The sequence below is a fragment of the Grammomys surdaster genome, unplaced genomic scaffold (assembly GCF_004785775.1).
Source record: "Grammomys surdaster isolate TR1022 unplaced genomic scaffold, NIH_TR_1.0 170, whole genome shotgun sequence".
In the NCBI taxonomy this organism is placed as follows: Eukaryota; Metazoa; Chordata; class Mammalia; order Rodentia; family Muridae; genus Grammomys; species Grammomys surdaster.
The window spans coordinates 20652461-20664859 of NW_021604618.1; the positions used below are offsets into that span (position 1 = coordinate 20652461).

Genomic DNA, 12399 nt, shown 5'->3' on the forward strand with positions numbered 1-12399 from the left:
GAGGGTAAATATTACTCCCTAGAAGTAATAACTTCTCGGAGGGCAGAAAGCAGAGAACGTGGGCCTTGGCTGTATTCAGAGAAGAGAGTGGATGAGCCCAACAAGGGCTAACGGTTGACAATTCAATCTGATTCGAAATGATGTCCTAACAATAAAGTCTGCCACAACTATCATTCCATGTTGCAGAAAGGAAACTGAGGCACATGACAATTTCCTCAACTGTCCCAAGTCTAGAGCCCTACAGACTGGAAAGTTGATGAGGCTTCATGCCACAACTGCCATGGAGCTCTGTTGGGTGGTTTGCACAGCCCATTCGTCAGCACAACTCAGAATCCATCTTTGTGACATTCATTCAGATGTGTTATTTCCTCCTCCTGGGGAACTAATTTCCATTCATCCAACAATAACATAGGAAAATGGTTCTACGGTGCTGCAATTGCATTCTTGGGAGACAAACAGCTCTCTTTTATTTGAGGCCATGTTTAAGGAGACATTCAAGGAGGGGAAACAGCTCAATCATTAAAGCTCAGAAACAGCTTTATAATTTTTATTAAAATGTTATTCTCCAAAGAGCATAGAAATGCACTCAGTGACAGCCTGCTAGACATCACCCTTCTCTTTCAAACATACATGAGAATTTGGTGAACAAAACTCTGCTGTTGAGAATTTATTAAGTCATACATACATAAGTCAAGACGACAGCAACACAAGTTCATTTCACAGGTTCTTGTCAGGTACATAGAATTTTCTGACGGACATTTTTTCCCCTTAGTAAAAGCTGTAACAATTAAGAAGGCTTTGAAAGATGAGCTTGGAGGGCCACAGTATTAAAACAGCATCAGGACCAAGAGCTACAGATGACATGTATACAGGGTCCAGAGGGCTGTAGAGCCTTAAGAGGGGTGCAGTATCCTGTCTCTGCCATGAGTCCACAAGTCAGTGAAGTGGTGCACACAGAGGAAGGTGCTTCCTCTCCAAGGAGTTGGGGTTCACAGGACATAACACAACAGAAGAAAAGAAAAGGAGTCTCCCTACACACAGAGTGAGCTTCCTCCTAGGTAAGCTGGGCCAGCATGACCAAACAGGCTGCTAAGGACCACCACCTTTGAGATCTAGAAGTTTACTCATCAGGAACACCCATCCATTCAAGGCACCCCACTGGCTTCACTAAGTACCACGAATAAAAACAAAACACCCTAAAGAAGAGCAGAGCTGCTGACTCAATGCTAGAAGGAAGGGCTGCGTTTGAATTAGGTCTGGTACATCAGCCTCAGAGTGGCTCACACATGAGAGCCAGGACACTGAGCTGCTGAAAGAGAGTGTTCTCCCATCCACCATGGCTCATACTGGAACTTCACTGGGAAGTAGGGGATGAAGTGCTAAGTCAGGGTGAGAATTGTTTTAGCATTTTGCAATCATTGTTTCTCCCTGCTCTGCTCACCTTCTGTGGGATCCAGAATCATAGGACATGGCAGCTGGACCTGTTCTATAATCGAACTAACAAGTCCTGGGGCAGAATTGTTTGTGCTAATCAAGGATTTTTACCTTAATGGTGCCAAAGGACCCAGTGCATGTCATCTACATTTCTTCAGCACCTTTTAATTCCAAACATCTGCCAATTACGATGTTTTACTCTATGCCTATACATCACTCAATATCTCCCACTATACTGACTCCAGTCTTTTGTTCTAGATCACGTGAAAGAAAAAAGGCTACGCATCGTGAGCATTTCTCAACCACCACAAAGCTTCCCTCCTTGTTGCTGATCAAGTGCAGTTTTAAATGGACACACAGCAAAGGGTTGGCCATGGTTTCCAGGCAGTACTGGTGACTGGTAAAAGCAGGTACATTTGTTGGAGGCCTTGATGATACCAACAGAGTAGAAAGTTAATCAAGGACAAAACAGCTCCCTCAGATACTGCCCTGTCTACCATAAGGTAGGACCAGTCATCCCCCCTTTATGACCCAGAAATTCAGATGAGGTGTATCAGCAAACAGGTGTCAGGTGATTGAGAAATCTAGCAAACAGCATTGGACACCATGGCTCTATCTTCTCAGAACAGATATTTTCATGTTTGTTATTCTTATTTATCTACCCAAACAGGTCTCTTAGGCGGCCATACAGGCAAGACCTTTAATCCCAGTACTTAAAAAGCAGAGGCAGGTGGCACTCTGAGTTCAAGGCCAGCCCAGTCTATATGGTAGGACTACATAGAGAGATCCAGTCTCAAAAACAAGTTTAAAAACCAAATCAGCTTCTTCTTTGTGGCCATTGAAGCCCATAACTATCCTGGGCCTCCTCGGAGTGCCTGCTCTCTTAGAGTTCTCTGCTGCACACAGGGAAAGGAGGACTCTCCCAGAAAATGTGCATAGAGGGTCCTCTGACCTGTTCCATTCTGCCCAGCTTATACTGAATGTGATGAAGGACACACATCACTAAGATAGATAATATATACTCCCTCAATAAAGAGGACATTGGATTTTATGTAGACTTCTCTTTCATTCAGAAGCATCTGCCCCATAGAGGAGTTGTCACCCCACAGTGGCTTGCCGCCAGAATAAAGCAAGAGCAGGAATATCCAAGCTCCCTGTCGCTTCCAGGCACTCACAGTCCTTGCTAGGAGTCTACCTTTGGGAAAATGCTCACTTTATTGTTTCTGCTCATCTTCCGCTCCACCCTGTTCACTCTGGGCACCTTTGTCTGGATCAGCTCTTCTGGGGTATTGCCCAGTGGGGGAAGCAGCCTCTTCTTGCTATTTCGGCTCTCAGAGAGCCACTGAGGGGGCAACTCGAAAGGCCCAAAGCCAAACTTCAGGGAATACTTATCAGGAAATATCCCAGGTTCCATGGGGGCTACTGGGGACACCCGAGATCCAGAGTCCACTGTGCCTGGGGGTGGCACAGAGGGTGCAAGCTGTGGCTCCTGTTCGCCCTCTGGGCAGAAGGTGAGTGCCTCTTTGGCCTGAAAATCAGCTGAGCCAAGATACTTGGCCTCACTCTCTTCCTCATCCTCCGAGGGCTTAAAGATCTGTTGCTGCCCAATGTGGAACATCTCCAAGAGCTGACTACCAGAGCGCATGCTGGGCTCAAGGCTGGGCTCAGACACCCCACTCCCTGTACTAACCACATTGCGGCGGCTGTACCGGTGGTGCAGCTGCACCAGGGTCCCCACCAAGCACTTGCGTACCGATTTGTTCACAGTTAGGAAGAGCACAGGATTGGCCAACAGAGACACTTTGGGCAGCCAAATGGCAGTAAGAAGCAAGAAGACAGAAGTGTTAGGTACATTGAGCACAGTCTGGTAGACAACCAGGGTAGCATAGGGTACGCTGCAAAGGATGAAAACTGTCACCATGGAGAGTAGGGTGGCATGTAGCTCCGCCTCTCGCTGGGAGGCATAGGGGATAGAGATGGTGTTCTGTGGGGTCCTCAGTGCAGCGATGATGACTTTCTTCTTCTGGCTGGCACTCAGGGCTCTCCGGATCAGGATTAGGAAGAGGAATACCACAGCCACAGGCACAATGACCGTGGTGACATTGTAGATCAGAACATATACCAGGTGGCCCAAGGAGTTGCTCCAGACTTCTGTGCAGGTGGACATAGCATAGATGTCAGCTACATTGGTCACAGCAAACACAGGGACACTGGCCACCACCGCATGGGCCCAGATGTACATCACTAGTTCCCGAGACTTGGCGTCAGATATTTTTCTCTCCAGAGGATAGAGGACTGAATAGTACCTGAATGACATAAAAGCAAAATTCATTTCACAGGAGAAAAAAAATACTCTTGAAATTAGGGGAACCTAAATGAGCAAAGGTAGGCAGGAGGGGACAAGAACTGAGTCGGATGGAATCATTTGAAGAAGCCAGGAAGCCAGGCCTTATGTTTTGAGGACTCTGGGTTACAATGAGGAAGGCAATAAACCAAAAAACATTCTGAAGACACAGAGAAAAACCCTGTCTTTGTGCAACTCTTAAGACTCTATCAGGAAAAAGGGAAATAAATGTAATTCATAACTAGGTTTAGAATTATCACCACCAGGACTAAGAACTCTCATGCCCTCAACATAAAGAATATAGATCCTTAAATCCTCCCAAGCAAAGGACATCTAGTTTTCAATGCAATGGCAAGGGGTAACTTGTAAAATTTCTACAGTGAGAAGCCTCTGAGAAATTTAAACATCACTGTCACAACACATTTATCTACATACATATCAAAAACAGACTCACACACACACCCCCAGTCCATACACTGCAATTATTAGCTTCTAAGGCTGCCCATGGCAGAAGATACTCAGATGAATGATGGATCTCAATAAATACATCCAATCACATGGTGTTAGCCCAGTATCCAGTTATCATAACTCTAAGAGCAACCAGCAGGTATGAAACACCTGTATAATTAATTTGTTGTTAAAATCATATAGGATTTTCCTCCTTCCAAGCTACAATTTAATCACTCTGTAACTACCAAAAAAGAATTCCAAATGAACCTTGTTTCATGTCATCAATGACCTGGGAGAATTTAATAGTTTCATACCTATCACCTAGGGGCTGCCACCAGCCAGCAGAGGTGTGGTCATATTAGCTCTGCTGGCAGCCAATATGAGCCATCTCTCTACCCTGATGGCAGTCCTTCATTCATGGGGACAGATAGAATGAACCACAACAGATGTTGTGGGCATGCTTGTGCCAGACGGAGTTACACACAAAAAGTTAGCAGGAATATCTCTGTAATCTATAAGGAGTCGGTGGTTGGCTCAGAGCACATATGGCTACCTGGGGAATGACCAGAGAAAGTGGCACCGTTGTGGAGTCTGATGGTGGATGTGATAGAATGTTCTGAGACACAGACATGATACAAGTATCACACAGGCCAGGGGTGACCACAGAGGGTAGAGCAATGTGAAGTGGGGTTTGCTTAGCCTCCTGTGGAAGAAAAGAAAAGATTGAACATGAACAATGCATGTTCTCAAAATACCTTGGCTCCGAATACAGATCAACTTTTCTAATCACAACTTTATAGACATCCGATGAGACCACTGTCACACATGAGCATGGGCCTAAGAGTGCCCTGGCTCTGGTTGCTCAAACAGGATCATTTTCCTACTCTGTAACACACTGGGAAATAAACTAAGATGTGCACACAGCTCATCAGAAATAATGTTCTTAGTGTACGCATCTCTAAGATGAGGATGCAGGAAGTGTAGGAGGGCCCCCCTAATTAACTTGATGACTTAGTGTCCTAAAGCAAATATATACAAGGAAGAAAAAAGATCCTTTTTCCTTCTTCAAGTGTCCCTCACTGATGTCTGCAAGGAATTTGTACCTCTGAATGATAAAGTAGGAATTTATCAGCCTGGTTTTACTACTAAAGCATTTGTTTATTATTTTTTTTTTTGTATGAGTGATGGTTTTTAAAATGCAATTGTTTACCAGCCAGGAGGAAAACAGGGATTTTTTTTTATCGTTTTTATATTTCCCTGTCTAAGATCAAGGGCCTACATAGAACAAACTATTGTGCTGATCTGAGTAATACAACAATAATATGACCCAAATTATACGATCCCGTTCTCACTGAGCCCTACTCTATGGAAGTTTTCCACATTGGTCTGGGGAGATGGCTCAGTGGTTATAAACATATGTAGCTCTTCCTAAAGACCTGAGCTCAGTTCCCCAGAACCCACATAGCATCTCACAAATGATCCTGTTCCAAGAGATCTCATGTCTTCTTCTGACCTGTGCAGGCACCAGACATATGCACACAAAACACATAAAAGTGCATACACACATGCAGACAAAATGCATGTGTACATAAAGTAAAATTTTTAAATCTTAAAAAAAAAACAACTTTCAGCATTTATAGCAACCAAAAAGTGGAAAACACATAACATCACTTGGCAAATGAGTAACCAAACTGTGGTGGGCCCAAAATGGACTTTTATGTGCCCATAAAAAACTAATGGGATGCGTGCGAACACACGCACACACACATGCACGCACACACAGCATGCAAACACACACGCGCACACATACACACACAGCATGCATGCACACATGCACACACACATGCACACACACACAGCATGCAAACACACACGCGCACACATACACACACAGCATGCATGCACACATGCACATACACATGCACACACAAGAACACACACACATGCATACACGCATGTGTGCATACACACACACAGCACGAATTCACACGCACACACACATGCACACACAGACCACACACACACACACAGATAAAAGTTAAATAAGCTCAGTTACCTGTCCAGGGCAATGGCAGGAAAACTGAGGACAGTCACGGAGCAGAACACCTTGTGTAGGAATTTGAGCACCTTGCAGAAGAGCATCGTGTAGATCCACCAGCAGCAGTGAGGGCTGGTGCTCAGGATGATGTCGAAGGGCACACAGACCACACTGGCACAAATCCCAGAGCAAGCCAGGTTTTTAATGAACCTGTTGGTGACAGATTTGAACACTGTTGTGCGGCAAGTTGACCATAACACCATGAAGTTTCCTGGCCAGATATGTAAAAAAAAAAAAAAAAAAAAAAGGTAAAAGTGAATTAAGGATTTAAATAAAGAGGAAAGATGACAAAAAAGGAAGTAAAGAAAGACAGGTTAAATATTTTAACATGTTACAAGAGTTTATTTTGGGCTATTTAAAGATAAAGTGTCAATTTATGCAAAATTATTAGAGCACATACATACCAAAAATTCCACATGAAATTTCAGTGCTACTTTGTCATTTAATTCCAAACAAAAGATAATCTGCAATGACGGTGCAGTATTATTGGCAGTATAAAAAAAATCAGCCAGGTCCCAAGCAGTCTATTTTTATTTTAATTTCTTCTTTTAAGGCAAGGTCTCCTACAGGTGGCCCAGGGTGGCCTTGACCTAGTGGTGGAGCTAAAGATGGCCTTGAACTTCTGATCCTTCTGAGTGTGATCACCACACACAGTTTACAAAGTGTTGGCAATCAAACCCAGAGCTTTGTGCAAGCACTAACTAATGGCCCCGCCTATCAGTCTACTCTTCTCAAATTTGCTAATGACTTCCACATTGCTTGCTATGACTCCAACCGAAGTACGGTGCAAGCCAAACGTGTAATTTACAATTCTCTAGTATCTCACAGAGGAAAGCAAGGGAATTTTAATGATATATTTTATCTGACCCAATTAATCCTGAACATTGTGATCTATTTAACCCAATTAATCCCAAATATATGGTTCAACACATCATTACTGATAAATTATTGATAAAACATTTTTACGTTCTTGCTTTTGTGTGTCTTCAAAATCCATTGTGGTTTTGTTTGTTTGTTTGTTTTTGTTTGTTTTGTTTTTACATTTCCAGACTCTCTCAGTTTGAAGTGGTCACATTTAAAGTGCTTAGAGGTCACGGGCAGTGAATTAGGTGTTTTCTGTTGCTGTCATAAACACCATGACCAAAAACAACTTGGGGAGAAAAGCACGGATTTGGCTCACATTCTACTACAGTGTATCATCTGGGAAACCAGGGCAAGAGATAAAGCTGGAACCTGGCATCAAGACAGCGGAGGACTGGTGCTTACCAGCTTGCTCTCCAGGCTCACATTCAGCTACTTTCATGTTCCCAGCCCTGTCTGGCCAGGTATGGCACTGCCCACGTGATGTAGGCCCTCCCACATCCATCAGTAGTCAAGAAAATGCCCCACAGAATTGCCACAGGCCAATCTGATGTTAGTATTTTCTCAGTTAAGGTTCCCACTTCCCAGATGACCCCTGTTTCTGTCAAGTTGACAAAACAGAACAAAGAAACACCAGTATCTGTAACTACTGAGCCACTCGATGGAAGGTGAACTTCTAGATTTTGCATAACAATGGCCTCATCCATCACCTCTCTTTGATGGTTCTCTTCTCACAGCTTCCACAGCCTACACTCTCCCACCTTGTTCATGCCCTCCCACTTCTTCAGCTTCTGATTGGTCTTTCCCAGGGACTCACTGCTGCTATATAGAGCATCTTCCTAGTTAGACTACCTTTTTCCATGGCTCCCCATCAAAATGCTGATAATCCCAGATTCACGTCCCAAAAGAACCTTTTCTTTTCTCCAGAACATTTCCAGCAAAGCCTGATTCCTCATCGCTCTCTCAGTGTGCCAGCCTCCCGGGCCTGTGCGTCCAGTCAGGTGGCTGCTGTCTGCCCTCACACTTTTCCTCCTCTGGTTTGCAGGACATCAGCTCTCTGGCTGCTCTTGAGCTACACCAAGGTTACCACTAACCACAAGTGTCTTTGTGTAACATTTCTAGATTGGTTGGAATGTTCTTCATATGTTTGGTTCCTTTTAATCCAGGTTTTAGTTTAAATACTGTCTCCTCCAAAAGGCCTACTCCGACTATCTCTCTGTTTTAAACACTTGCGTTCCTCCCTCCACTGTACATCATTACAATACCCTACTGTTCCTTTACAGTATACCCCTAATTATTATTAGCCATTTGTTTCTCTCTCATTGGGAAAAAATATGTCACCCTTGTTCAGTTACAAGTCCACACACAGCTCAATATTAGGAAGAGTAGGCATTTTCTAAATAATTGTTAAGGAAATGAATTTATAAAAGTATATGGGCAGACAGCAATCAAAAGTCCCTGCAGTGCAGCTATCCATTTTGGGAGTATGTCATCATCAGAGTTTCCAAACTAAACTCTGAGTCAGAATGACATACTGAGTGGAGGCCTGGGACTGAGGAGCTGCAACTGCAGAGATGCCCCAGCACAGTGGGCTCTAAACTCAACCCTCAGACTCCTAGACATGGAGCCTGCAGCCTGTCAAGCTGGCCAGTGCCCATCTTCAGATGCACCACACAGCCTATTCTTCCTTGGTCCACTCTGTAACTTGCCTATCCCCCTAAGGACCCTGCTTGCTCTTGTGCACCTGCCTGGAGGTTGCCTGCTAATAAGACGATCTGACAGCAGAGTCACGCGCTGTGGGAAGGACATGGTGCTAAAGTAGGCACAGCATACCCAGAGCTCCAGACAGAGTCACTCCAAAGAGCTGCCTTGGTCCCTGAATATGTACAGAACTTACTGCCAAGTCTTCTCAAACACAATGTTCTGTGATCTTCTAGACAATGTAGAAAAACCAACTGATATATCTAGGTACACGGGCCAGCTGTTTCCAGGAATTCTCTACAGCACTCTGCACACACACACACACACACACACACACACACACACACACTTATTCAGGCTAAGAGCTGTTTATACTGATGCCACCTGTCACCATGGTGATAAGATGAACAATAAAGATTTATGGGAATCTTCCTGGTTTGGAGGCCTTTTTCTTCACTGGTACACAGATTAGAGCCTGATCAGACTATCCTTCTTTACGTAGTGTTACAGGCAGGACTTAGAAATCTGCTCAGGATCTATTAATGGAATAGTCCAGTGGAAGATACTGTCCATGAAGAGATGTACACATTGCAGTATCTTTGATTTTCACTACTAGGGGCGTCTTTATCCCCTGAGGGACTTCCCATAAGTACACTGCTCCCTTAGTGAGAATCAAAATCCTGAGGATTTTGTTGTTGTTGTTGTTGTTGTTGTTGTTGTTGTTTTTAATGGGCATGTGTGTGTGTTTGTATGTGTGTGTGTGTGTGTCTGTGTGTGTGTGAACCTGTGTTGGATGGGGGGTGGGAGAGGGGAGTGCCCCAGTGCATATGTGGTGGTCAGCCACCATTATGAAAATTCTGGCCATCAGACTATGGTCTCCAAGCTTCTGCAGGGAGCACCGGCCCCACAGTCTATATATTTTAAACAACACACATGTTGGATTTTCAGTCCATAATTTTAACCCTGTCACCTGTGTTTAAGTCTCCTTCTGTAGCACCGTGGGGCTAATGGGCACCTGAGCACTTGGAGCCATCCATTCCAAAGTTGTCTGAGTCAGATCTGTAGTCAAGTCCCAAAGTACCACTGGCAGCAGACTCACCAGAGCCATCACCCATGCTCCTGGGCTGGACCACTCTTTTCAACCTGGGAAGCGTGTCCACTGAGTCCACAGCAGGAGGCTAACACACTTCCACTGTGGGTCCCATGGCAGGATCAGGGGGTGCCTGTTGGAGGACTATGGCTCACTGAGTCCAGCACCAGCTTCCTGAATGAGAAGCCCTGATAATGACTACCTCTGAGGGATGCTGACAAAAGTATCTAGTGCTTGACTGCTGAGCCAAGTATGTAAGACATGCCTGGAAAGACCTTTCAAATCAGGGGGATTCGAATTCATCATGATTGTTCAGCTTTTCACTCAGGTGACAGGCGGCATCAGTGTAAGCAACTCTTATCCTGAATGAGTGGGAATGTGCTCGCGTGCGTGTGTGTGTGTGTGTGTGTAAACACTGGTGATGTTTTCTTATTGAGTCACTGTATGTCACCAAGTCTCCAGTGCCCAAGCCCATAGTTCATAAATCTACATGACCATTGGGATCACCTAGAAACTTTTCAAGTTCATCTCCCTCTGCTACATCAGAATCTTGGAGAGCCTGAAAATCTTCAATGTCATGAGCCCAGCAGGAAATTTGGATGGAGTAACCACAACCACTCACTCCTAGCTTCACCAGACCTAGCACTTCAGGAACACTACACTCAGGATTCCTTAAACAGAGAGAAATATATCCCCTCTCACAACATTAAAGGCAAACACAGAAATCTCAAAGAACTCTAAAAAGTACCAATGGAGCTTGGAGAAAACCCTTCTCCATCAAGAATCCGGGTGGAACTTGACTCCTCTTCAGTGTGGGTGGAGATCCAGCCACAAGGGCAGCTCTTCCTTCTACAGTAGCAACACCAGACAGTTTTTTTTTAACCAACCTTCTTTGATACTTTGTATCTCTCCCAACTGATCCATTGGGCAACCAGAAACTATGAGAAGATTTTAATTAGCTTTAATAGATACATTCCTAGCACTTCCATTTCATGGAGTGGCCTTAAGTATATTGGATCTACTTTGTTTTATAAAGAAGGGAGGAGCTTGGGCCACATGGGGGCAGTTGCTCACTAAAAGCTGTACAGGGAAAGAGAATGCTTGGCAGAATAGAAGAGCACCAGATCCCAGAGGCTTGCTTCCCAGAGGCTTGCTTCCCAGGGTGCCATGCTGGTTGCTGCAGCCTGGAAGCCACCATGCCTGCTCTAGTTACTTCTAGTCTGGAACTTCAGGTTTCTTGTGTTTCCCAACGAAATGCCTTTTTAAGTAATTACCAAGCTGATGTAGAACCAATTTTTAAAATGCATACTATGTATAAAAATATAAAGGACAAAAACTGAAGAGATAACTCAGCTGCTAAGAATGCTTACTGGTCTTCCAGAGATGGGTTCCCAGAAACCATGAGAGGCAGCTCACAACTGCCTGTAACTCCAGCTCTAGGGAGTACCCCTTTTTTGGCCTGATTATATGAGTACCTGAACAGAGTTGGCCTGTATGCTTGAGCGCACGCGCCACTCGCACACACACACATACGCACACACACATGCACCTTTTTTTAAGCCTACAAAAGAAAGTGTAAGAAGTATAAACCACCCAGTGATTACCTATTGAAAACTTTAGTGATGATTTCACAGATAGGAACTTTTGTCTGTGCCAATGGCACCAAACTATGCATACTGCACAAGCTCTTGTCGTTATGCAGGCTATGTTTCTGTAAAAGTAAAAGTGGATACATATCATCATCTTGACAACTAAACAAAGCAATAGTGCTTTTCTAGTTATATCCCAACTAATTTATCTACTGTATATTAGTGGACTTGTTTAAGCTGTTTCTAATACTCCATTATTATACAAAGCTAGAGAGAAAACCAAACTGTATATTTATTGATGAGAAATTCCTATGAGCAAATTTTCTCTGTATGTGTGCATATATGTGTGTATGCATATATATGTATACATATATGTATATGTATGTGTACATATGTGTATGTATATATGTATGTGTGTATATATATGTATGTATGTATCCAGTGACCTCTACAAACACCATGAAAAAAACTGGTTTCTCTATATACTTAAGGAATTTTTTATTGTTTTTATTTGTTAATTATTAAGATAGTAATATTTCACAGTATTCAGAGTTGAATTTAGACCCTTTTAAATGTCAGGCAAGTGTTGTACTAAACTATATCTCCAGTGCATCTTACTGTGTGAATGTGTGTAAGTGTGTATATGTGTGTGTGTGTGTACAGGTGTGCATATGTGTGATCACTCCTTGATTCAGACAGAGTGAATGACTAATGGGCTCCAGTAGTACACCTCTCTCCCCATCTCTTTCTCCTAAGCACTGGGGTTGGGGAGTGTACTGCCATCTCTGGTCTCTTTCTCCTAAGCACTGGGGTTGGGGAGTGTACTGCCATC

The 12399-nt window shown here is 43.8% G+C and overlaps 1 protein-coding gene across 1 annotated transcript in view; it reads right to left on the minus strand.

Moving 5' to 3' along the window:
* Positions 1-431: 431 nt before the first annotated feature.
* Gpr176 (G protein-coupled receptor 176) overlaps positions 432-12399 on the minus strand; it is an 88116-nt gene continuing 76148 nt past the window's right edge. Inside the window, exons 2-3 of the mRNA XM_028766967.1 lie at positions 6285-6537; positions 432-3740 (exon numbers count right to left, since the gene is read on the minus strand). Coding sequence (XP_028622800.1) covers positions 2618-3740; positions 6285-6537 — 1376 coding nt within the window. The 3' untranslated portion in view covers positions 432-2617. The remainder of the gene's footprint in view (positions 3741-6284; positions 6538-12399) is intronic.